This window comes from Nicotiana tomentosiformis, chromosome 11 (assembly GCF_000390325.3).
Source record: "Nicotiana tomentosiformis chromosome 11, ASM39032v3, whole genome shotgun sequence".
Lineage (NCBI taxonomy): Eukaryota > Viridiplantae > Streptophyta > Magnoliopsida > Solanales > Solanaceae > Nicotiana > Nicotiana tomentosiformis.
The window spans coordinates 117,899,976-117,926,975 of NC_090822.1; the positions used below are offsets into that span (position 1 = coordinate 117,899,976).

General features: G+C 40.5%; 2 protein-coding genes and 1 long non-coding RNA gene across 3 annotated transcripts; all 3 read right to left on the reverse strand.

Annotated features, from left to right (window-relative positions):
- Positions 1–1,424: 1,424 nt before the first annotated feature.
- Positions 1,425–2,768, reverse strand: LOC108944287 (uncharacterized). Its single transcript, XR_001968288.3, has 2 exons — positions 2,638–2,768; positions 1,425–2,509 (listed from the first exon to the last, which is right to left on the reverse strand). It is a non-coding gene; the product is annotated as an uncharacterized lncRNA (long non-coding RNA).
- A 2,128-nt stretch (positions 2,769–4,896) lies between these two features.
- Positions 4,897–5,538, reverse strand: LOC138902072 (uncharacterized mitochondrial protein AtMg00860-like). The gene has a single exon (XM_070189881.1). The coding sequence runs from the start codon at positions 5,536–5,538 to the stop codon at positions 4,897–4,899; it is 642 nt and encodes a 213-aa protein (XP_070045982.1).
- A 1,376-nt stretch (positions 5,539–6,914) lies between these two features.
- Positions 6,915–8,057, reverse strand: LOC138902073 (uncharacterized). Its single transcript, XM_070189882.1, has 2 exons — positions 7,922–8,057; positions 6,915–7,474 (listed from the first exon to the last, which is right to left on the reverse strand). Exons 1-2 carry the CDS (start codon positions 8,055–8,057, stop codon positions 6,915–6,917), a joined length of 696 nt encoding a protein of 231 aa, XP_070045983.1.
- Between the last annotated feature and the right edge of the window lie 18,943 nt (positions 8,058–27,000).

Consider the following 27,000-nt stretch of genomic DNA (forward strand, 5'->3'; position numbering starts at 1 on the left):
AAACACTCCAAATGTTACATTAGTACAGAATGCATTAGAGATATATGAATCAAGACACAACTCTCAGATAATTGTAATGCATCTATACAGTGTAATTTATTGTAGTACCAATTAGTACTACCTCCAGTCCCAAATATTAGTTGAATTTGCTTCAAATTATTTGTTGTTTTACAAAAGAAAAAGAAGTCATTTCTTACTTGTTTTTCCAAAAAACAAAAGACGTTTAAGGAAAGATAAAGGATAGTTTAGATAAATATAACTAAAACTAAAGGGAGGGGTGCAAAACCTTAAAAGACAGATAACATAGACTAGAGGAAGTAATACACATTTTGTGTTTCTGATTAGCGAACAACAATGTAAATTGCTACACACCGAAAAAGCTAGTCTAGTAGCCAAAGCCTTGTCATTTGGCAACTACAAGTGTGCACATAGTGGCAGGTTACTTTTAAGAGGGAATAATGGCAGTCTTTCTTCAGTAAATCTCCACTTTTTGTGACAAGTGTGTTGCTACGATAAACACCCTTCACTTCCAACTAAGAAGTTGTGAGTTCGAGTCACCCCAAGAGCAAGGTGGGGAGTTCTTGGAGGGAAGAATGCCGAGGGTCATTTCGAAACAGCCTTTCTACCCCAGAGTACGGGTAAGGTCTGCGTACACATTACCCTCCCCAAACTCCACTAGTGAGATTATACTGGGTTGTTGTTGTTGTTCTTTCTTCAGTAAATCAAGAATTCATGGACTGTGCATCATCTCCCTGACTGTTTAATTTATTCAAGAAATTGCGCTTTAGAAAATGATAGGAAGAATATCTGACCAGAAACAGCCAACCCACAACTCACAAGAGCAAGTAGACGTGAAATGCAGCCATTTTTGTTGGTCCTAACCTTGCCGCCAATGATGAAGCTAAGGTTATGCAGAATGTCACTCATTAACAACAGAAATCCTGAAATTCTCACCACAATAAAAGAAGAAGCAAGAGAATGGAAACATAAATAAAGAACAGTTAATGGGCTAAATAAACTTTATACTTGAACATTAGCAATTTCCTACAATTAAAAGATCGAAAAGCAGAAGGAAATTTGGTGAATAAAAACATTTCAACATCTCGGGAAAGCTCATGTCTTGTAATATCTCAAGATAATTTGTTTCACAGAGATGAGGTACTCTTTCCATTCAGCTCACTTTTCAAAATTCCTATAGCAAATGTCAAAACAACAGGATGCTACTACAGAAGAATACAAATACAAGGTGAAGACAAACTGAATGAGCGGAACATGTGATATATAAATCGCTCAAATTTCTCACTACAAAGTTTCTGCAGACTGAATTCCAAAATCTTTATGAACCAAATATTTCAGCATATCTTGTAACATTTCTCGCTAAAGTGACACAGTAGCAAATCTAACTAAAAATTCAAAGGAGTGTATCACTGTAATTCCTTCATAACTGTATTAAAAAGGTAAGAGTCAGGAATTCACACAATCAATTAATTCCTTCATAACTGTATTAAAAAGGTAAGAGTCAGGAATTCACACAATCAATTCATTCATCCCGCAAACCTACTCTATATCAATTCGCTGGAACACTCTAATAACTATGGGATGTTGTGTTTGTCGCTCCCCCTCTATGTTCTCCACACTTGAGTTTGTTGCATACTCTTGTTTAAAGCTCAAAGGAGGCGTCGGGAAAGTTGCGATGGTCCAGCTGCTCTCCATTCTCTCGTTTCAATGTTACTAAGCTTTCCTTATAAATATAAACCCCACAGATGTGTCGCAGGCCTGGGTGACAAAATCCAAGACGTCTTGTCTTCATAGTCCTAACATTATAGGAGACTAGCCGAGAACGTCTAGTTGCCAAAATGAGACAGCTGGAATACCAAGTCTTAATATAAGTGAAGCATTGAAAGGTAAAAAGTTTGTTCCAAAACCCTGGTTGGATCATTATCCATATATCATTAACACAATTTGCATAAAAGGTGAAGAAGGCAACCGAGTCGTCAAGCAATATCAGACTCATATAAGATGAATCATCTGGCCCTTCAATCTCTTCAAACATCTCATTGCTAAAGTCAAACGAAAGAATGCTGGGCTTAAAACCTTCCCTTATCAGCCAGTAATAAGCTCCATTCATATAAGCAGTACCATAGGCTTCTTCTAACGAGCGTCCGTAGAATTCGAATTTAATTTTAGGTGTAATGTTTCTACATGAGTCCGTAGAACAAGAGTAGACAGCTGCATATTCATATTCACCAAAGTGAAAATTATAGTAAACCACCTTATAGTCATTAGTCAAGGGATCTAGTCCGAAGAGTGTACTCGATTTTGTGTGGAGGGAGGTGCCTCACCTCTCTGCTCGAAGGATTCCACAGCGCCATTGCAAAGACTTGCATGTACCTATTTTCGGGATCAATTTCTCTCTGCAACAAAAACAAGCCATCCACAGAACCTATAACTTTCGTCAAACCTCTTAATCTATGGATATAATCAGGAGCTTCACCATCACCATGATTCTCTGAAATCAAAGTAATAGGAGGGAAATCATCACGCGCACCATAATCATAAATCATGAATTGGGAAGGATTATTCTTGCTACAATTCAAGTATTTTCTAATAAAAGTGGGGCTCTTGATAAGAACATACTAGTTCTTGCACATGCATTTGAATCGCAACAACGACTTCACAGGCAGCCTGAGTAGAATTTCTCTGTCTAAATCTTCGGGGAAAGGCCGACGCCCAATTTCGCTAGTGCCCATATATAGTAAATGGACACACAATAATGGAGATAAATGTCACGTCCTTAGTAGTTAACTAAGTACACGTGCGGCAATTGACAACTCGCTAATGATCTTGCACAACTTGCTCACGTTCTTGCTATGCCATGTCAGCCTTACTATACTCAAGATCGCTAAGAGAATGGTAGAAAGAACAAAAGAAAATTGTTAAAGGGAGCTTTGTATAGAGAGAACTTGAATTGTTTGCTTGATGAATTACAAATAAATGACCCTATTTATATACTAGTCTCCTAGGAGCTAGTGTGTAAATATTAATTATTACACAAGTCCTTAATATTTACAAGATAAGGGCTTTCTCTAGAATTTCCTACAAGACTAAAAGATTTCAAGGACTTTCCTAGCAAATCCATAAGCATCTAGGATCTTCCAAAGAAAATGTCCATACTTCTCTAGAATCTTCTCACAAATACTAGCTTTCTTCCTATATAAGCTTCCACATGGTATTAATATATGTCAAATGGTGTCTATGTGGCATGGTGATGTGGCAGATCATCACACTCTCCCCCACCTAATATTGCGACGATCGCGGCGCAATGTTGCTGCATAAACTCTCGTATCTTATCTTTGAATTGCCATAAGTCTTCATATCGTTCCCATGTGGCCTCCTCAGGAGATTGCCCCTTCCAATGGACGAGGAACATTGCAGTGGCTTTCTGTCCTTGTTTTCACCTGGCCTGGTAATCAATAATAGCCTCAATCTCCCGGTCATGCGAGGCGGTGATAGTAATAGGCGCTCGACTTGATTGGCCCCTACTTGGATCATCCTTGGCTTCATGATATGGCTTAAGCATGCTGGCATGGAATATAGGGTAGATCTTAATATATGATGGCATGTCAAGCTTGTATGAGATCTTGCCTACCTTGGCGACGATCTTAAATGGCCCCTCATACTTGCGAATCAAATTCTGATGCATGCCCCATAGTGCCTTGAACTGTCTTGGGTTAAACTTCACCATGACCATGTCCCCAACTCTGTAGTCCGTGGGATGCCGCTTACGGTCCGCAAACTTCTTCATCTTCTTAGATGCCTTATCCAAGTAGGACTTACCAGTGTCAAGATGCTTTTCCCATCCTTTGGCCATATTATAAGCACCCAAACTCTTTCCCTCGAACGCGACTGCTAATAAATATAGAGTTTGTGGTTGTTGGCCTGTGGCTAGCTCAATGGTGTCCGCCTCGTGGGCTCACTCCACTGTAAGTTATAAGAGAATTGGGCTATGTCTAGGAGCCTTGCCCAATCTTTTTGATGCGCGCTTACATAATGCCTCAAGTAGCATTCTAGTAAGGCATTGGCCCGTTCTGTTTGTCCATCCGTCTGTAGGTGGAAACTAGTGGAAAAGTGCAGTTCCGTTCCAAGTATGTCGAATAACTCTCTCCAAAAGTTTTCAGTAAAACGGGGGTCTCGATCGCTAATAATATGCCTTGGCAAGCCCCAATACTTCGCCACGTTCTTAAAGAATAGTTTGGCGGCTTCCTTGGCAGTGCAACCTGGTGAGGCGGGCATAAAGGTGGCATATTTGGAAAATCTATCCACCACCAACATAATAGTACCATAACCATCGGACTTTGGTAGGCAAGTGATAAAGTCCATAGTCACGCTCTCCCATGGATGTTCTGCAACTGGTAGTAGCTCCAAAAGTCCTCCTGATTTTTATTGCTTAACCTTGTCCTATTGACAGACAAGACAAGTCTGCACATAACACTCTATATAATCTCACAAGCGTGACCAATAGTAGACTAACTCAACCAAGGCCCTAGTACGACGTTGGCCTGGATGACTAGCCCACATTGTGTCATGACTCTCCCTTATGATCCACCGTCTAATGTCTCCAAACTTAGGCACATAGACCCGCCGACCTGTGGTAAGTAGTAGGCCGTCTTCGACCCAAAAACGTCTCGTATTGCCTTGGTTGGCTAACTCGATAAGTTGTTTAGCTGCTGGATCATGTTGCATGCCTTCTTTTATAGCCTCACGAACGTCCCATCTTGTTGAAGTGATTGCAGCAAGCTCGGCTTTCCGGGTCAAGGCATCGTCTACAATGTTACCTTTGCCCGGCTTATACTCCAACACATAATCAAATTCGGCCAAGAAATCCTACCACTGAGCCTATTTTGGGGTGAGCTTCTTCTGCGTCTGAAAGTAGCTAGTAGTTACATTGTCGGTCTTGACCACGAACCTCGACCAAAGAAAATAAGGTCGCCATGTACGAAGGCAATGCACAATAGCAGTCATCTCCTTCTCTTGCACTGTGTAACGCCGCTCCGTCTCATTTAACTTGCGACTCTCGAATGCTATGGGATGCTTATCCTGCATCAAGACACCCCCAATGGCCAAATCTAAGGCATCTGTATGCACCTCTAATGTCTTGGCAAAGTTAGGTAATGCCATGACTGGCTCCTCTATTACAGCTTCCTTGAGGTCTTCAAATGCCCTTTGACAATGCTCCGTCCAAACCCATGGCTTGTTCTTCTTTAGCAACTTAGTCAATGGTGCGGCCTTTGCTGAGTAGCCACTGATGAACCGACTATAGTAGTTAACAAAGCCAAGGAAAGATCTCAATTCAGTTACCTTTATAGGTGCCTCCCACTCCTGGATAGCACGTACCTTAGCCTCGTCCATGTGCATCTCGTCATTGCTAATAACATGGCCTAAGAAGTGCACCTTTAATTGTGCAAACTCGCATTTCTCCCTCTTGATGTATAGCTCGTTCTCCCGCAAGACTTGGAAAACCTTTCTTAAGTGCTCCATGTGCTCCTCCAAGGTGTTGCTGTAGATAACTATGTCGTCTAGGTAGACTACCACGAACTGATCAAGGTAGGGATGAAAAATCTTGTTCATAAGGGTGCAAAGTGTGGCCGGTGTATTGGTTAAGCCGAAGGGCATCACCAACTACTCAAAGGCTCCATATATCATCACACATGTTGTCTTTGGCTCATCCCCTTCTGCAATGCGAACCTGGTAGTAGCCCTTGCGAAGATCCACCTTGGTAAAATATTTGGCTTTCCCAAGTCTATCGAACAAGTCAGTAATGAGCGGGATCGGGTACTTATTCTTCGATGTGACCTTATTAAGTGCTCGGTAGTCTATGCACAAGCGTAGTGATCCATCCTTCTTCATCTGGAACAATACTAGTGAGACGAAAAGGTACCTTTGATGGGCGAATGTGACCATCATCTAGCAGCTCTTTCAATTGTTTCCTGAGCTCCTCTAGCTCGGGCGGTGCCATACGATATGGGGCAAATGCGGGTGGTTTAGCCCCTAGCTCCAACTCAATCTTGTGATCCACCTCTTGCCTAGGCAGCAAATGCTTAGGCAACTCCTAGGGCATGACGTCTTTGTTTTTCTCAAGCAACTTCTCTATGCAAGGCGGAAATGTCTCTTGAAAACTCTTGTCTTCCTCCAGACTTGTGATGGTTGCCACGAACGTTGGCTCCCCCTTCTTGATCCCCTTGACAACCTACATAGCTGAGAGTTGTGCTTGGATCTGTCCGTGTGGCATAGCCACTGTAGGTACCATGCAAGCTCCTTCTTGCTCCATAACCAAGAGATATTGGAGATATGGTCGATCAAAGTATGACAATGTCTAAAGAACTCTTGCCCCAATATGATGTCAAAGAAATCCATAGTGGTTACGGTAAAGTTTGTCATACCTTTCCAAGTTTCCAATTTGACACCAACTCCATTAGCTACCCCACGAGCATTCTGTACCTCGACATTCATAGTCTTGATGCGAGAGTTGGTTGGAGCAAGCTTCAATTCTAGTCTCTTTGCGACAGCCTCAGTCACGAAATTATGAGTTGCTCCAATATCCACTATTGCACGAGCAGGCTTGTTATTGATGATAATATCCACGTACTGATTGCCATTCTCAGTAGGTTGGATAGTTTTCTTCTTGACGGCACCACATAATCCGATCATACCCAAATATGCGGTTCCCAAACTCTCTGTTTGCGGCTGCTCCTTCCGTTCATGGTCCATGGCGCTGAGGATCTTTAGGTCGAGACAATTACTGAAGCTGTGCAGCCCTCCGCATATGTAACATCCTTTCTTCTCGGCCTGTGCCTTCTTTTCGGTATAGCCTGACGGCCACTCGACCTTTTGGAATCTTGAGTCTTGTAGTATTGTTATTGTATCTCTTTGCCTTTGCCACGATCTCCCCCACCTTTGACATTGTTAAACTTTGTTTCTTTTACTTTACCTTTGTCGTGCTTGTCATGCCTGAAATCCATCAATGATTCAGCCTCCACTATGGCTTGGTCTATATCTACGACTTGCCGGCGTTGCAACTCCTGCTTAGCCCAATTTTGAAACCCGTCCATGAAGTGGAACAACAAGTCATCATTGGTCAGGTTGGGTATTTGAAGCATAAGGGTAGTAAACTCCTTGACATAGACACGTATGCTCCTTGTTTGCTTCAACTCCCTAAGCTTGCGCCTTACCTCGTACAATACATTATTTGGAAAGAACTGTCTCTTGAACTCGGCTTTGAACTGATCCCACGTGCGAATAGTACATAGACCTTTATCCACGTCGGCCATCTTCCTTCTCCACCATAGCATGGCAACCTCTGAGAGGTACAACACTGCAGTGTTGATCATGGCCTCGTCTTCCCTCACTTTGCCATGCTTGAAGTAGTTCTCTAAGTCCCATAGAAAGGTTTCCACTTCTTGTGCATCACGAACACCTTTGAACACCAGGGGTGAACACCAGAGGTTTAGGAGCCTCGATCTTTGCCTCGCTCGCCGTCACAACATTGTTGGCTGCATCGGTCATGCCAGCACTAACATGCTCCTCGAGTGACTCTATCTTTGCCTTCATAGCATCGATAGTACTCAAAGCCTCCATGAGTCTGCACTCTAAGGCAGTGATGGTTTGCCTTAGTTCCATCACGGTATGTGTATGTCCCTCCAAGTTATTTCGGATACTCTCAATGTCTTCAAGAGTATGCCCCTCAAGAACGCTAAGGGTGCCTTCTACCTTCCCAAGCGTTGGCCAAAAATCTCCACGGCGTCCATCCCCGCATTCATCTTCATCACCCACTCTTTACCGAGTGAGACGTCCTCGGGAAGAACCTCTACTTCATCCTCGCTCGCCTCAGTGGCAGATGGTACTTAGGATGTAAGCCCTTCACTTGACACAACCTCGGGTGGTACCTCCTGGCTCTTGTTGGTGGCATTCCTCTTTTTGTTACGGCTGCTCTTGCCAGCAGCATCCTGGATGACATTGGCTTGGGTGTTGGCAGCGTTAATTTCTCCGTCGTTCGCCATTCTCTTAGTTGAAACCTTTGCTCTGATACCACGTTGTCACGTCCTTAGTAGTTAACTAAGTACACGTGTGGCACTTGACAACTCGCTAACGATCTTGCACAACTTGCTCACGTTCTTGCTATGCCAAGTCAGCCTTACTATACTGAAGATCGCTAAGAGAATGGTAGAAAGAACAAAAGAGAATTGTTAAAGGGAGCTTTGTATAGAGAGAACTTGAATTGTTTGCTTGATGAATTACAAATGAATGGCGCCCTTTATATACTAGTCTCCTAGGAGCTAGTGTGTAAATATTAATTATTACACAAGTCCTTAATATTTACAAGATAAGGGTTTTCTCTAGAATTCTTTACAAGACTAGAAGATTTCAAGGACTTTCCTAGCAAATCCATAAGCATCTAGGATCTTCCAAAGGAAATGTCCATACTTCTCTAGAATCTTCACACAAAAACTAGCTTTCCTCCTATGTAAGCTTCCACATGGTATAAATATATGCCAAATGGTGCCTATGTGGCATGGTGATGTGGCGGGTCATCACATAAATGTGTGCTCTTAACAAAGAAAAAATCCCAAATAACGGTTAAGTATTACAAGCGAAAAGAACACAAAAAAATTGATTGGGAAAAAACTAGATCGGTAGGACTGAGGAAGATGAAGAAAATGGTAGTGCCATTGATGAATGAATTACTGCACATTTCCCTCTCTAAATAGAAGAAATTATTGTAATACATTTCCCATTTTGAGGCATTGCTTCCTTCTCTTTTATTTAATTGCCATCCATATTTGATTTACTATATTATAGCCTGTTTGGCCAAGCTTCTAAAGAGGCTAGAAATAATTTTTTTTCCAAAAGTAATTATATTTTCCTAATTTGAGGTGTTTGGCCAAGTTTTTTTGGGGAAAAAAAAATATTTTTGGGAAGAAGCAGAAAAAAATAGCTTCTTTCCAAAAGCAGAAGCACAAACAGTTTTGACTTTTCTTCCTACCAAAAATACCCTTAACAAAATATAGTATATACTAAAATAACCGTCAAACCTAATACTTAGGATATTAAGGTATAAATATTTCTTATTATTTTTAGGATAGCTTTTTAATATATAATGACTTTAGGGGTGAATGTTTTTATATTTGTTGAATAATTTTTAATATATTTAACTTATATTAAAATAATTAAGTACTTTTAAATTTTATTTTCATATTGTACTTAAATAAAATGAAATGATTTAATTATTGCATGTAATAACAAAATTTTGAGATTATTTATTTACTCATAATATTAACTATTAAGTAAATCTATTCATGTCCTTATTCGTAATTTGATACTTAAAAGTATTTTTTGAAAAGCTTGGCCAAACACAAATTATTGCTCAAAAGTACTTTTCAGAGTGATTAGACAAACACAAAATACTTATATCCAAAAGTTCAAAAGCACTTCTCAAAATAAGCTGATTTCTCCAGCTTGGCCAAACGGGCTATTAATCTAACCAAATTTACCAGTATGAAATTCTACATTTACTATTACAGAGTTGGATAATCGTGGAAAAGGCCTTATAGTGGATTAAATTGGAGCAAGACGAGGTAAGTCCATTGTCTATTCTTGTGAGGGGAAAATTACCTCATAGGTGATTAAAATTTAATAATTGTTGCTAATTGTGGGGGCTACGTATGCACGAGGTGACGAGAGTCCGTGCGTAGCTACTATTAATGCTAAAGTTCGGGTAGTTTAGAACTCAAAGCATGAATTACTTGTGTAAATTGTATTCTTTATTTAATTAATATTATTTGATATATACATATATTGTGAATTGTTAGATAAAAAATATTAAAGGATAAAAATCTCATATACTTGATTTTTTGTTTTAATTAATTAATTATTAAGAGAAATTGTTCTTCCTCTCGAATTAATCTTATAATAAATATTCTCTCCTTCCGGAGGTACATAAGAAAATGTCCTCCTTTCTTGTGGAACGGACCGAATGCCTCGGCAGGATAGATGCATCTATGGATCGTGCCGCACATCCCTCGGCAGTGTACACGACACTCTGGATCGGGTCGTACGTTATCGGCAGAAATCGTGCTTAATAATAATAATCACACGATACTTTAATAATTTATTTCAGCTTGCGAAGTTAATGGATAAATTGAAAAATCCTTGGAATTTAATGAATTATTATGCCTGCTTGTCGAGGAATTAATTGTTATTCCTGTAAATGAGATTAATTGATAAATTGGAAATTATTTGAATTGAAGGAATTTAATTAATATATTGAGAATTGTTGCATTTGAAGGAATTTGATTATTTTCGTTGATTAAATAAATTATTTTAAATTCTGTAAATCATGCTGATTTAAATATCCTAGTTGTATTTTAATTATTATTATTGACCCATAGTGAGTGTCAAAGTCGGCCATCTCGTCTCTACCACTTCGAGATTAGGCTTGATACTTACTGGGTACACGTTGTTTACGTACTCATACTACACTTGCTGCACTTTTTGTGCAGGAACTGAGGCGAGTACTAGTGGGGGACCTATCGTCTTACACCCACGTTATCTAGAGGCATAATGGTGAGTTGTTTCTCTGATCCGTTCTGCAGCTACTAGTGTCTCACTTTGTATTCTTTTTTTTTATTCTGTCTATTTTTATTTCAGACAGTATTTGAGGTTTTGTATAATCTACTAGATGCTCATACACTTGTGACACCAGGTCTTGGCACACACATTAGTAGAATTTGGATTTTATTATTTTTCTTGGTTTTAAATTTTGTCAATATATGCTTAATTTATTAATTTGGCTTGCCTAGCTGTAGTGTTGGGCGCCATCACGACCTATATGTGAAATTGGGTCTTGATAACATGGTATCAGAGCACTAGGTTCACGTAGGTCTCACAAGTTATGAGCAGGCCTAATAGAGTCTTGCGGATCAGTAAGGAGACATCTGTACTTATCCTCGAGAGGCTATAAGGTGTTAGGAAATTAACTTTCTTCATATTCCATCGTGCAATTTATGTAGTTCTAAATGTCCTTTTATTATTCTCTCACAGATGATGACAACGCGCTCTAATGATGTTCCAGACCAGGGAAGAGCTACTCCCCCAGTTGCTAGAGGCCGAGGGAGGGCTCTAGCCCATGGTAGAGAGAGAGGACATCCCAAGACTGTTCCGGTTATGCCGCCAGTGGGTCCAGCAGCGAATCCCATTATTGAGGAGCAAGGTGAGGTGCCTGTGGCAGAACCAGCTCTGGTGGATTTCACATCTGCACCAGGATTTCAGGATGTCATGGGTCGTATGATGCGGTTCATGGATAATATGACTTATGCTGGTTTATTTCCGGCAGACCCAACCACATATCAGGCGGGCGGGGGAGCACAGACCCCTACCGCACAGGCTCATGGACTGGTAACTGCTGTATATCAGACCTAGGGTGCACTACCCGTGGGTGGAGCCCAGCCAGTGGCAGCAGCTACACCTGAGCTCAGGCCAGCTGTAGCCGCTGATCCTCAAAAACTATTGGACAGATGGACTATACTACATCCTCTTGTCTTCGGGGGTGAGCGACATGAGGATCCACAGGATTTCATTGATCGTTGCAAGGATATACTGTACACCATGAGGATATTGGAATCCCATGGGGTTGATTTTGCTACTTTTTAGCTAGAGGGTAGAGCCCGTAGATGGTGGCAGTCTTATGCTCTTGGCAGACCAGCAGATTCTCCTCCCATGACTTGGGACAAGTTTACCCGTATCTTCTTGGACAGGTATATTCCACCCTCCCAGAGGGAAGAGTTGCGGTTTCAGTTTGAGCAGCTCCAGCAGGGTCAGATGTCTGTGACTGATTATGAGGCAAGGTTTTCTGAATTATCTCGCCATGCACTTATGATACTCCCTACGGAGGCGGAGAGAGTGCGGAGGTTTGTAGCCAGTTTACATACTGGTATTCAGGCCACTATGGCATGAGAGATTGAGATGGGTACTTCTTATGAGCGAGTTGTAGAGATAGCCCGGAGGATTGAGGGTATGCGTCAGCGGAGCAGAGAGCAGATTATGAGAGATAAGCGGTTCAGGTACTCTGGATAATTCAGAGGTGCTCCATCTGGGGGCAGAGGTCAGTTCGTGAGGGGGCAGTCCAGCAGACCCCCATTTCCAGCACCACCACCTCCTCGAGGTGCTCCAGTGCGACCTTATCTCAGTGCTATACTAGAGAGTTCCTACCGCCCACCAGCTATTCAGGGTCCTCCTAGTGGGTATTCAGTTCCCTAGGGCTAGACACTTAGTCAGCAGCCCATCGCACCGAAGAGTTGTTATGAGTGCGGGGATCCCAGTCACATGGGGAGGTTTTGCCCCAGGCTTTGGGGTAGACCAGTACAGCAGGGTCAGCATCCTATGCTTATTGGACCAGTTGCTCCACCAGCAGTCTGACCACCAAGAGGTGGAGGACAGGTGGGTAGGGGTCGTCTTAGAGGTGGAGGTCAGCTAGTTGGCGCTCCAGCTCAGTTCTATGCTTTTTCGGCTAGACCAGATGCAGAGGCCTCAGATGCCGTGATTACAGGTATTATTTTTGTTTGTGGCAAAGATGCCTCAGTATTATTTGATCCAGGATCTACATATTCATATGTGTCATCTCTATTTGCTCCATTCCTGGGTGTTTCTCGCGAGTCCTTGAGTACTCTTGTTTATGTGTCCACTCCTGTGGGTGATTTTGTTATTGTGAACCGGATCTACCGGTCCTATATTATTACATTCTGTGGTTATGAAACTAGAGCAGATCTCTTATTGCTTGAGATGAGCGATTTTGAAATTATTCTGGGTATGGATTGGTTATCTCCATATCATGCTATTCTAGATTGTCATGCCAAGACTGTTACCTTGGCTATTCCAGCATTGCCTAAGCTGGAGTGGAAGGGTTCGCCTGTTAGTTCATTTAATCGAGTTATTTCTTTTATAAAGGCTCAACACATGATTGAGAAGGGTTGTTTGGCTTATCTAGCCTCTGTTCGGGATATTACTGCAGAGACTCCGGCTATTGATTCAGTGCCTGTAGTTCGGGAGTTCTCTGATGTATTTCCATCAGATCTTCAAGGTATGCCACCTGATCGTGATATTGATTTCAGTATTGACTTGGCTTCAGATACCCATCCTATATCTATCCCACCGTATCGCATGGCTCCAAAAGAATTGAAAGAATTGAAAGAACAGCTTGAAGAGTTACTAGCCAAAGGGTTCATCAGACCGAGTGTATCGCCTTGGGGTGCACCAGTATTATTTGTGAAAAAGAAGGATGGAACAATGCGGATGTGTATTGATTATTACCAATTGAACAAAGTCACTATTAAGAACAAGTACCCATTTCCGTGTATTGATGATCTATTTGACCAGTTGCAGGGTGCTAGGGTATTCTCTAAGATCGACATGAGGTCAGGGTACCATCAGTTGAAGATTCAGGATTTGGATGTTCTGAAGACTGCTTTTCGGACTAGATATGGTCATTATGAGTTTCTGGTGATGTCTTTCGGTTTAAGTAATGCCCCGACAGCGTTTATGGATATGATGAACAGGGTATTCATGCCATATATTGATTCGTTTGTCATTGTCTTCATTGATGACATATTAATCTATTCGCACAGTAAGGAGGAACATGAGCAGCATATGAGAGTAGTGCTTCAGACATTGCGGGAACAAAAGCTATATGCTAAGTTCTCTAAATATGAGTTTTGGCTAGAGTCTGTAGCATTTTTGGGACATATTTTATCGGGCGAAGGTATTAAAGTTGATCCCAAAAATATTGAGGCAGTATAGAATTGGCATCGTCCCACTTCGGCAACTGAGATCAGGAGTTTTTTGGGTTTAGCAGGTTATTATCGTTGGTTCGTGGAAGGTTTTTCATCTATTGCAGCACTTTTGACCAAATTAACCCAGAAGGGTGTTCAGTTCCGATGGTCTGATGATTTTGAGTCAAGCTTTCAGAAGCTCAAGACAGCACTAACTACAGCACCCGTGTTAGTGTTACCATCTGGTTTGGGAATATATACAGTGTATTGCGACGCATCACGCGTTGGCTTGGGTTGTGTATTGATGCAGGAAAGGCGAGTTATTGCATATGCTTCACGTCAGCTGAAGCCCCACGAGAAGAATTATCCAGTACATGATTTGGAGTTAGCTACGATTGTTCACGCTCTAAAGATTTGGAGGCATTATCTTTATGGGGTGTCTTGTGAAGTTTACACTGATCATCGCAGTTTGCAGCATTTGTTCAAGCAGAGGGATCTAAATTTGAGGCAGCGCAGATGGCTGGAGTTACTAAAAATTATGATATTACTATCTTGTATCATCCGGGCAAAGCAAATGTGGTTGCAGATGCCTTGAGCAGGAAGGCAGAGAGTATGGGTAGTTTGGCTTTCATTTCAGCAGAGGAAAGGCCATTAGCCTCGGATATTCAGTCATTGGCTAACAAACTTGTCAGGATGGATATTTCAGAGCCCAGCCGAGTTCTTGCATGTGTGGTGGCCCAATCTTCACTAATTGAGCAGATCAAGGCTCGCCAGTATGATGACCCATACTTGATGGTTCTTCGTGAAACGGTACTACGAGGTGGTGCCAAGGAAGTTACTATTAGAGCAGATGGTGTTATGCGACTCTAGGATCGTCTATGTGTTCCTAATGTGGATGGACTAGGAAAAAGATCCTGGAAGAGGCACACAGTTCTCGATATTCTATTCATCCAGGTGCTACTAAGATGTATCGTGACTTGAGGCAATATTATTGGTGGCGACGAATGAAAAAGGACATAGTTGAGTATGTATCTAGGTGTCCAAATTGCCAGCAAGTTAAATATGAGCAGGCCAGGTGGCCTACTTCAGCAAATGACTATACCAGAGTGGAAATGGGAACGAATTACTATGGACTTTGTAGTTGGGTTGCCGCGGACCTTGAGGAAGTTTGATGCAGTTTGGGTGATTGTTGACAGGTTGACCAAGTCGGCACATTTTATTCCTGTTGTGACTACGTATACTTCAGAGAGGTTGGTCCAGATTTATATTTAGGAGATAGTTCGTTTGCACGGTGTTCCAATTTCCATCATATCAGATAAAGGCCCTCAGTTTACTTCACATTTCTGGAGAGTAGTACAGAGTGAGTTGGGGACATGTGTAGATCTCAGCACAGCCTTTCATGCGCAGACCGATGGACAGTCAGAGTGGACAATTCAGATTTTGGAGGATATGCTCAGGGCATGTGTGATCGACTTTGGAGGTCAGTGGGATCGTTTCCTGCCTTTGGCCGAGTTTGCTTATAATAACAGTTACCAATCCAACATCGAGATGGCTCCATTTGAGGCTTTATATGGTCGGCGATGTCGTTCACCTATCGGATGGTTTGAGCCAGGTGAGGCTAAGTTATATGGTACTGATTTGGTAAGGGATGCCTTGGAAAAGGTAAAGTTGATTCAGGAGCGACTTCGTACAGCACAGTCCAGACAAAAGAGTTACGCGGATCAGAAAGCGCGTGATATATCATTTATGGTAGATGAAAAAGTTCTCTTGAAGGTTTCGCCGATGAAGGGAATTATGAGATTCGGGAAGAAGGGAAAGTTGAGCCCAAGGTTTATAGGCCCATTTGAGGTGTTGAAACGAGTTGGGGAGGTTGCTTATGAGCTTGCATTGCCTCCCAGCCTATCGGGAGTTCATCTAGTTTTCCACGTATCTATGCTCCGGAAGTATCATGCCGACCTATCACATGTGTTAGACTTTAGCATAGTTCATCTAGATAATAGCTTGGGTTATGAAGAGGAGCTAATTGCCATTGTTGATAAACATGTTCGCCAGTTGAGGTCCAAGAGGATTTCTGCAGTAAAAGTCCAGTGGAGGGGCCAACCAGTCGAGGATTCGACTTGGGAGGCCGAGGAAGACATGCGGAGCAGATATCCACACTTATTCAGCACTTCAGGTACAATTCTAAACCCGTTCGAGGACAAACGTTTGTATAAGAGGTGGAGAATGTAATGACCCAACCGTTCATTTTAACTTTTAGAACCCCGTTCCCTAAAATAAAACTTCCCGTATGTGCTTGTATTGATTTATGACTTGCGGGGATAGTTGGTTCGGGATTTGGAAGTGTTTGGGGTAAAACCGGAACACTTGGTTCCTTAAGTTGGCCTTAAAGTGCTAAGTTTGACGTCGGTCAACATTTTGAAAAAACGACCCCGGAGTAGAATTTTGATGATTCCAACAGCTCTGTATGGTGAATTTGGTCTTAGGAGCGTGTTCGGAATTTTATTTGGAAGTCCGTAGTTAAATTAGGCTAGAAATGGCAAAAAACAAGAATTTAAGTTTGGAAGTTTGACCGATGAGTTGATTTTTTGATACCCGAGTCGGAATCCAGTTCCGAATATTTTCATAGCTCCGTTATATCATTTATGACTTGTGTGTAAAATTTGAGGTCAATCGGAGTTTATTTGATAGGTTCCGACATTGAATGTAGAAGTTGAAAACTCTTAGTTTCATTAAGCTTGAATTGGGGTATGATTCATGGTTTTAGCATTGTTTGATGTGATTTAGAGGTTCGACTAAGTTCGCATGATGTTTTAGGACTTGTTGGTATATTTGGTTGAGGTCCCGAGGGCCTCGGTGAGTTTCGGATGGTTAACGGATCAACAATTGGACTTAAACAATTGCTGCAATTTTTCTCTTCTGATGGAAATTCTGGGCTGAGATCGAGCCCAAAATCGAGGCCCAAGATCGAGCTCCCAAAATTCGAGCTCCCAAGATCGAGCTCCCAAAAATCGAGCTCCCAAGATCGAGCTCCCATGATCGAGCTCCCTGAGATCAAGCTCCCAAGATCGAGCTCCCTGAGATCGAGCTCCCAAGATCGAGCTCCCTGAGATTGAGCTCCCGAGATCGAGCTCCCCTGATCGAACTGGACAGATCTGTAAGTTATAAAAACAGAGGGCATTCGTCCCATTCGCCATTTTTAACAAATTGGAGCTTGAGCAGAGGCGTCTTTTGATAGATTATCAAGGAAAAGACATTGGGGTAAGTGATTCTAACTTGGATTTGGTCTATAAACATAAATATATCATTGTTCTCATCATTTAATTAGTGTTTTGAGATTGAAATTTGGAAAATTTTAGAAATCTCATAGAAACGAATTTTCTAGATTTCGGTATCGATTCGGAGTCAGATTTGAGTGAAAGTGGTATGGTTGGACTCATAATTGAATGGGTTATCGGATTTCATAACTTTCGCCGGATTTCGAGATGTGGGCCCCACGGATGAATTTTTAATTAATTTCGGGATTTTTATTTAAAATGTAGTATTTTCTTATAGAATTGATCTTATAATTTTTAGTGATTGTATCGAATTATTTTTGGCTAGATTCGAGCCAGACAGAGTTGGATAATCGTGGAAAAGGCCTTATAGTGGATTAAATTGGAGCAAGACGAGGTAAGTCTATTGTCTATTCTTGTGAGGGGGAAATTACCTCATAGGTGATTAAAAAATTTAATAATTGTTGCTAATTGTGGGGGCTACGTATGCACGAGGTGACGAGAGTCCGTGCGTAGCTACTATTAATGCTAAAGTTCGGGTAGTTTAGAACTCAAAGCATGAATTACTTGTGTGAATTGTATTCTTTGTTTAATTAATATTATTTGATATATACATATATTGTGAATTATTAGATAAAAATATTAAAGGATAAAAATCTCATATACTTGATTTTCTGTTTAAATTAATTAATTGTTAAGAGAAATTGTTCTTCCTCCGGGATTAATCTTATAATAAATATTCTCTCCTTCCGGAGGTACATAAGAAAATGTCCTCCTTTCTTGTGGAACGGGCCGAACGCCTTGGCAGGATAGATGCATCCATGGATCGCGCCGCACGTCCCTCGGCAGTGTACACGACACTCTGGATCGGGCCGTACGTCCTCGGCAGAAATCATGCTTAATAATAATAATCACACGATACTTTAATAATTTATTTCAGCTTGCGAAGTTAATGGATAAATTGGAAAATCCTTAGAATTTAATGAATTATTATGCCTGCTTGTCGAGGAATTAATTGTTATTCCTGTAAATGAGATTAATTGATAAATTGGAAATTATTTAAATTGAAGGAATTTAATTAATATATTGAGAATTGTTGCATTTGAAGGAATTTGATTATTTTCGTTGATTAAATAAATTATTTAAATTCTGTAAATCATGCTGATTTAAATATCCTAGTTGTATTTTAATTATTATTATTGACCCATAGTGAGTGTCAAAGTCGGCCATCTCGTCTCTACCACTTCGAGATTAGGCTTGATACTTACTGGGTACACGTTGTTTACGTACTTATACTACACTTGCTGCACTTTTTGTGCAGGAACTGAGGCGAGTACTAGTGGGGGACCTATCGTCTTACACCCACGTTATCCAGGGGCATAGTGGTGAGTTTGTTTCTCTGATCCATTCTGCAGCTACTAGTGTCTCACTTTGTATTCTTTTTTTTTATTCTGTCTATTTTTATTTCAGACAGTATTTGAGGTTTTGTATAATCTACTAGATGCTCATACACTTGTGACACCAGGTCTTGGCACACACATTAGTAGAATTTGGGTTTTATTATTTTTCTTGATTTTAAATTTTGTCAATATATGCTTAATATATTAATTTGGCTTGCCTAGCTGTAGTGTTGGGTGCCATCACGACCTATATGTGAAATTGGGTATTGATAGAACTGATTTAAGCACAACGAGACATGCTTCAAAATGTTGGAATGACCAAACTAATTCAACAAGCACCCAAAGAACATCTAGTGAGAGTTTAACAACTTAAAGCTGACAGGAACATGCCGAAACGCTTAATAAAATTGCAAGCAAGTCCTCACTGATTTCATGATCCTTCCAATAACTATATGACTATGTCGAACTCGAATGGATCATATCAAACAAAAGCGTTTAGATCTGAAGTGATATATTAAAATACAGAAACAAAGTCATGAATGGCACAGAAAAGCACTTGGATCCAACCTTAGTTAATCCCTACACTCAAGATTCAAGCACTCCCCAAAATCTGTTAGACCTATGGCCCTGACCATACTGATATTAACACCGCAATCAAGATAAGGGATAGAGTCAGAAAATGAACCTGAAATTGAGCTTTTGATTAAACTTCGGCCGTGAATATACAATGAGAAACCCGGCAACAAAACTGAAATCGAACTGAAAAGGCAACAGGGGACGGAAATCGACTCCTCCAGCAGCGACGAACTCAACGACTTCTCAATCGAACTCCATTTTTCAACCAAAATCCAAATTGAAAAGAAGTGACGGAATATATATATATTTTTGAATTTTTAGACAGTAATCGAAATAAAATAGAATGAAAGAACACTGAACATATTTCTCTTTTTTTATATTTTTCTTGTTCTGGAACTAAACCAAAAAATCAAAATGAAGATCAACAATTGAGAAGAAGAAGAACGTTTTTTAGAACCCTAGCTTTCCTTTCCAATTTCTCTCTCCAAAAAGCCTCTTATATCCGTTACTCTCTACTATCTGTGTGTTTATGTGGCTGCCCGTTCTCTCGTGTCTGAAGTGGGGGAATTAGCTTCTTTGATTTGGGGAAGTTGGAGGCCTCTGGAACTTTCAGTCCTAGGGGTATTTTTTTAAGTGTGGAAACGGCTCCCCTCTTTATGAAGAAGGTGTGGGGTATTCTTTGTGTGTTTGTTGGGTGGTGTTGAAGTGTAGAGGAATTAGGTTTAATTTAGGGATTATAAAAGGGTTGTGGGTTAGGGAATGGGAATGGGTTAATAGGCTGAGGGGAGGAGTGGGTTCAGGTCCGAAAATGGGCTTCACCAATAAATTATTTTGGGCCAAATTCAATTCTTTCTCATTGAACAAAAATAAAAATACTATCAAAATAAACTAATTAATCTTAGTTAATAAGAACAAACTATTTTTGTGTTTTTAAACTTATGTTTTAAAATAAAAATTAAAAGTTGACGAAAATCCTAAAGAAATAAAGTCAAATAAATATTCTAAAAATACTAAGACTACTAAAGATTATTCTAATGTGCGGGTTAAAAATTACGTGCTTACACAAATCATGAATTATTTGTGTAAATTATATTCGTTATTTAATTACATTATTTGATGTATATCGTAAATTGTTAGTGAGAGATAAAGATGGAAATCTCATTTGCTTATTTCTGTTTAAATTAATTAATTGTTAAAAGAAAATTATTCATTCTCTCGAATTTATCTTATAATAAATATACTCTCATTCTGAAGGTACATAAGAAAATATCCTCCTTTCTTGTGGAGCGGGCCAAACGCCTCTGCAGAATAGATGCATCTATAGATCGTGCCGCACGTCCCTCGGCAGTGTACACGAAACTCTAGATCGGGCCGTACGACCTCGGCAGAAATCGTGCTTAATAATAATAATTACACGATACTTTAATAGTTTATTTTAGCTTGTGAAGCTAATTAAAATTTGGAAATTCTTGGAATTTAAAAAAATTATTTATCTCTGCTTGTTAAGGAAATTAATAATATTTCTGTAAATGAGGATAATTGATAAATTAAAAATTTATTTGAATTTAAGGAATTTAATCACTTCTGCTGGTTCAATAAAATTATTGTTAACTCTGTGAATCACGCTAATATAATTATTTTTATTTTCATGATTACTTAATATTATTGACCCATAGTGAGTGTCAAAGTCGGCCATCTCGTCTCTACTTCTTCGAGATTAGGCTTGATACTTACTGGGTACATGTTGTTTTCGTACTCATACTGCACTTGCTGCACATTTTATTGTGCTGGTTCATATATGTCTAGCGGCCTTGTGGGCGCAGATGTGTGATTAATAATTGTGGGGACATAGGTGAGCTGCTTTCTGTATTACGATCCACAGCCAACAGAGTCTCCTTCAAAGATATTATATTTTCCTGTCTAATTTATATTCTGGATAGATGCTGTATTTTAAATTTTAATTCCCTAGTAAATGCTCATTCACTTGTGACACCGAGTTTTGGGATGATTATGGGTTGCACTGAATTGGAAATTTTTAAAGATATTATTACGTATTTTGTAAAATTCATCTTCTGCTATTTAATTGAGGGGAGCAACTATGACTTCCAAAATATTAAAATGAGAATTTATTTTGTATTTATTGTTGGCTTGTCTGACAGCGGTGTCCGACGCCATCACGACCTTTATGGATTTTGGGTCGTGACAATATGGTATCAGAGCACTAGGTTCACTTAGGTCTCACGAGTCATCAGCAAGTCTAGTAGAGTCTTGCGGATCGGTACAGAGACGTATGTACTTATCTTCGAGAGGTTATAAGGTTGTTAGGAATACTTCCCTTTTTGATTCCTTATCGTGCGATTTTATTCCTTTGAGGCTTATGCCTTCATTTACTTCCTACTCAATCTTATTCGACGTGAAGCGCTTGTTATAAATTGGCGATAGAGGAAATTTTTAATGGTACTATAGATGTAGTACAGGATGCTTCTCCCTGTGTAATTAATTGGGCTGTTATCATCGCCTTGCAAAAGGCCGCTCTGTCATTTCAAATTAAGTATCAGTACTACCTAAGGTTTTGAGATTTGGCATTGATTGTTATGACGATTCGTGCGTTGTTATCGCACAATGTTTATGAAATGGTAAAATGCCCGTCTATGTGTCAGGGCAGTAAACGACTTGAAAGAAGGTTTTCTTAGTACATGATTCAAAGGTTCCATGTTTTAATTCCAGTGGAGAAAAGGCAATCGGACTATGAATGTTCAGGTTTGGAGTTGATGGAGTAACAAATCTTGATATATTCGAGTGTGGTAGAGTTCTCAATTTTGATATGGTGTCATCGCCTTGTAAAATATGTTAAGGTTCACCGGTGTTATGGTTTTCTTCAAATCGCCTTCACGACGGGGTGTTAGGAATTGGTATAGGGGAAGCAGCCATTAGAGATCGTGGTGTGCAGTGATTCAGGATCGAAGTAGCGTTCCTAGTATTGATGTCTTGAGAAGGATGATCGTCAGAAAGGTTTAAAGCTGGTAACGAGCTATTAGTACAAGTGCTACAGAGACGGATTTTTAGCTAATGCAACATTTGGGCAGCGAAGGATGAGGAAGGACATGTGGAAGATGTCTTGTGGTGGTTAAGTTCCTAGGAGGCCAAGTGTGAGAAACATAAGTCGAGTAGTTCTTAAAGAAGAGTGGCAAGGTAGCATGTGAGTTACGTGGTAGGATAACTTCGCGGCTTGAGGAAAGTTTGAAGTGATTTGGGATTTAGGATGGACAGTGACTGGGCCTACGGACTTAAGTTGTAATATTAGCTGCTATATTGAGGAATATCGGATACAACATGAGGGAGTTGCTTGATATGAAGAAGGACAACATGGCTTTGGATTGGAATGTATTGTCGCACCTTTTAGTTGACATTCATGAGGAGTGAATGGACTAGTGCAGCTGGTGAATGAGCTCGGACTCAGGATGATCTACTGATTTTGTAGTATTTGCACCCAGTGCAGCGGCGTTGGAATATGTCGGCATGTAATTTCCACATGTGATTTATCTCGTGTGAGAAGGTTAGCGGGTGCGTGCTATTGACGAAGTTTCTGCGAAGAATTCTACTGGCTACCCGGTAAGAGATTTAATATGTAAATATAGCTAGTGGTTCAGAGTGTTTATTAAAGGTTAATAGGAGGATTTCGAGAAATTTGGCGAGTTGCGTGTGCAGGATCATGTCAACAATGAAGAAAGAATCTCGGTTGATTCCAGAATTATGTAATTGTAGCTTCAAGCTAAATGGGAGAGCCCCACCGTCTATGATTGGATTACGTAGTGTCAACTTGTGCGATTTCTGGTTATCGGTGTATTGGTGGGTCATTACGCCTAAGGAAAGAAAATATTGGTGGTAATTTGAGCAAAGGATTTGGGGAATGTGTCCCATATTTGGCCTTATCAGTTCATATTCAGGTTTTTGGGAAGACTCAGAGTTTATACTTCGTGTAGATGTAATGCACATGGAAAGTGAGATAGTCGGGTGTTTCCTTGAGAAAATGTCCATGTGCTAGCATGGCCTTGGAGTTGATCATGTTTGGGAACAAGTCAAAGCAAGTGACTCTCGATAACGGTCTTAGAGGGTTCAAAAATTTAAAGTGCGGTGCCTAAGGATCTCGAGTCCGTAGTATGGTTGAGTATCGAGCTTTTGCAGCAGATTATGAAACAGGGCTTGGAGTGTTCTGCATTATCTTCAGGTTGTGGTGTAGCATTTGAGAAACGAAAGAAAATAACTTCATATTCATAAAAGAAGTATCTGAATGGGTGTACCAGTTGAAGATGAAAAAGTGCGCACAAGGAGGGGTATGGGATGATTTGTGGATTTTGAAACAGTGAGGTCTCGTGAAATAAGGTCACTCGGGATGAGTGTGGATTTGAGTTCGTGATGTATGAATGGAGCTATTATTATTTCTAAGGCAAGTTGAGAATAAATTGAGAAAATATGGGTCAGCTAGCAATGGTTGAATTGGCATGATGGTGACAATGATCAGTTCCTTCAGCGCATTGAATTATGCATGTGATTTGTGGCGGTACGTGCGAGGCTTGACGGCCGCCGTAATTGATTTTATTTGGAGGAATTCAAGTATTAGGGCATGTTATGTGTAGAGGGATCCCAGAAGAGTATAGTGGTTTAGACCACTACTTGAGGCCGGTATTTTTCTGTGGATATGGGAATTCAGTCACGTGTTGCAATGGTCCTCTTGAAATAAGTTAAGTAGAAGGTTTCTATATGATGAAGTATTTACCCTATTAGTGATTCGGGAGTTATGATGGAATTCTTGTACTCCTGCGCATTGGCGTGATTAAGTGCATTAAGTAGCATGGGATTCGAAAGTTGAGAATTCAAGATTTCGGTTCGGTGTTGACAAGGATGTCATGAGCTCGGATGAGCAGGAAAAGGATTTAGATGTTTAAAGTAAGATGATATTGTTTCGGCATCACCTAAGGTCGATGTAAGGTGTAGGAGACCTTGTGTATTGATTTGTAGATTCTTGATATGCTTTACAACATTAGTGTAAGCGGTAGCATGAATGTTCAGACTTGTTACCTGGTGCGGAAGGTCGTTGGAGCGTGTCTCGCGGAAAGATTGTGTAAGAGTGACATGTAGTTACTTGATTGAGTGAAGATTGAAACCAAGTATGAAGATTTTGGTAATATCGCTGATTCGAGAATTTATGCCTGGAGGGCGCTCGGTTCATTTGGTTGTGGACTGTGGAAGTTTGTTCCGGTTATGATGGTTGTTCTTGTGTGTTATGGGAAAAAGGGTTATTTTGGATCCTTGAAGGGTTATTAGCCTAGTACGGTGCGATCAGAATCGGCTTGAGGTCTGTGGATGGATTTAAATATGAATATGGGCTCTACAGCAGGCCGAATGTGTTCATTGAGCAGAGCGCTCCTTATGGAGGATTATTAGGACGTTGGAAGTTGTTTCTTCGTCGGCTATTTCATGAAATACTATATTGTTCCGTGTGAGTTGTGAAACGACTTGATAAATTTCTTATGTGTTAAGGTTCCACGTAGTAATGATGTTATGTAAGCATGATGGCTCTCGAGATTCAGATCATATATCGCACCTTAGTTGTGCTTGAGTTTTGTAGCGTATGGCGCTGTCAGTCCTCCCAGGGATGGTATCATACACTTAGTGTGCTTGTGTCCGATATTCGGATATTTTGCAGTAATGAGCATTTTAGCTCGGTAAGTATTTTCTTATAGATTCTTTTTGTGCAGATCGGGTGGCACGTCGCCACAGGTATGTTGTTTGGATCGGGTTGCACGCCGCAACAGTGTGATGTTGAGTACAGTCCCCTATATTCTATTTTGTGTATTTTGTGTCCAATTTTCTGAGGAAGGTTCATGACACCTTTCAGTTGTTTAATTAGTCACGTGGGTTGAGTAATCCTTTACAGAGTTCGTTTTCCTTATGTATCGCAATCGAGTCCGTAGCTTATTAGCTCATTGTGGCGTCATATGAGGCTTTTTGATTGTGTCTGAGGTGGCTTATTGCCTAAGCAACGTATACTGGGCGAAACGAGATTATTGGGTACGGGATCAGTACGATCAGATTATATGAAGTATAATAAAGAGCAAATACCATTACTTGGTCCGTAATTAGGCAATGGTTCTATTCAAAAGGAGAAACTCAATAATTTGTTGACTTGGCAGTTGGTTATGAATTTCTACATATTTATTCCCTCGTGGAAGCATTGCAAGAGTTGGAACAGGACTTATAGGAATCATGAGATGTGTAGTGGATATCAGATTCGTGGAATCTTGACTATTGTTATCTGGGATGTTATTATGGGAATGTGAATGGTGCGGTGCATGGTCTAAATTCAACCAAGGTATGCAATACTGTATTGGTGCATCGTGTAGTGATTGATATGGTATTCGTAGGTTAGAAACATGCATGGTGGAGAATTCTGGATGTTAGAATTGGGCTCTAAGGCTTAATTGCCTAAATAAATGGGAGAATCTTCAAATTTGCTAGAGTTAACGTGCTCAATTGGGTGTGGTAGCACGAGTAGGTTCTCGAAGTGTTAAACAGTGATTTCGGATAACTCCGGAACAGTCCTTAGCACGTTCGAGAACGAACGTATATTTAAGTGGGAGAGAATGTAACGTCCCAACCGGTCGTTACGACTTTTAGAACCCTGTTCCCCTAAATAAAACTCCTCGAATGTGTTTTTAATGATTTATTACTTGCGGGGATGGTTGGTTCGGGATTTGGATGTGTTTGGGTTGAAATCGGAACACTTGGTTCCTTAAGTTAGCCTTAAAAGGCTAAGCTTGACTTCGGTCAACATTTTGAGAAAACGACCTCGGAATCGGGATTTGATGGTTCCAATAGGTTCGTATGATAATTTCGGACTTGGGCGTATGTTCGAATTGGGTTTTGGATAACCCGGAAGCGATTTGGTACTTAATAGTGAAAATCAACTATTTGAAGGTTTAAAGTTCCTTAAAATTGGTTTGGAATAGGTTTTGGAGTAATCAAGGTCCGTTTGGAATTCAGAGCTGGGAATAGCTCCTTATAGTGATTTAAGACTTGCACGCAAAATTTGGTGTAATTCCAAATAGTTTAAGTATGTTTCGACGCATTAGAAGTAAATTAAAGAACTTGAAAATTTTAAGTTGAATCAATTTAGTTTGAGGTGTAATTCTTAGATCTGATATTGTTTTACACGTTCCATGAGTTCGAGCGAGTCGATTTTAGGATTACAAACCTGTTGGTATGTTCGGGCGTGGCCCCGAGTGTTAAACGGACGAGGCTCAGATCAATATTTGGAATTTTGCAGAAGAGCTGAAGCCTTCTGCTTCTGGTACGTTCGCACCTGCGCTTGGACAGCCGCAGATGCGACTCTCGCAGATGCGAGGTTTATGCGTAGAAGCGAAAAGGGAAAGGGAGGCCTGCCATCGTAGGTGCAGAATCTCGGGCGCACCTGCGAAAGCGCAGGTGCAAGAATTTTTGTGCAGATGCGAGGTTTGGCAGGCGAGGGAAAACTCCCACCTGCGAGGCTTTTCCGCAGGTGCGGTACCTCTTTCGAAGGTGCGAAAAAGACTTGGACAGAATGTGTTAAAAATCGGGGTTCAGTCATTTTGAGCACATTATTCCTCCATTTCCGGGTGATTTCGGAGTTTTTGAGAGGGGGATTTCAACTAGCAATTTGGAGTTAAGTTAATTCTATACACCCTGAGTTAAATACATAGATTATGGGTAGATTATAACTAGTAAATCTTAGAAATCAAAGGCTTAGATGAAAAACCTAGATTTTTATAAAAATGAGATTTTAACCACTAAAATAGTTATGGAATTGGGTACAAAGTATATATTTGAGTTCTTGAGATTATGGGTAAAATTTTCGGATCCAGAATCCGGGCACGTGGGCCCGGGGTGAATTTT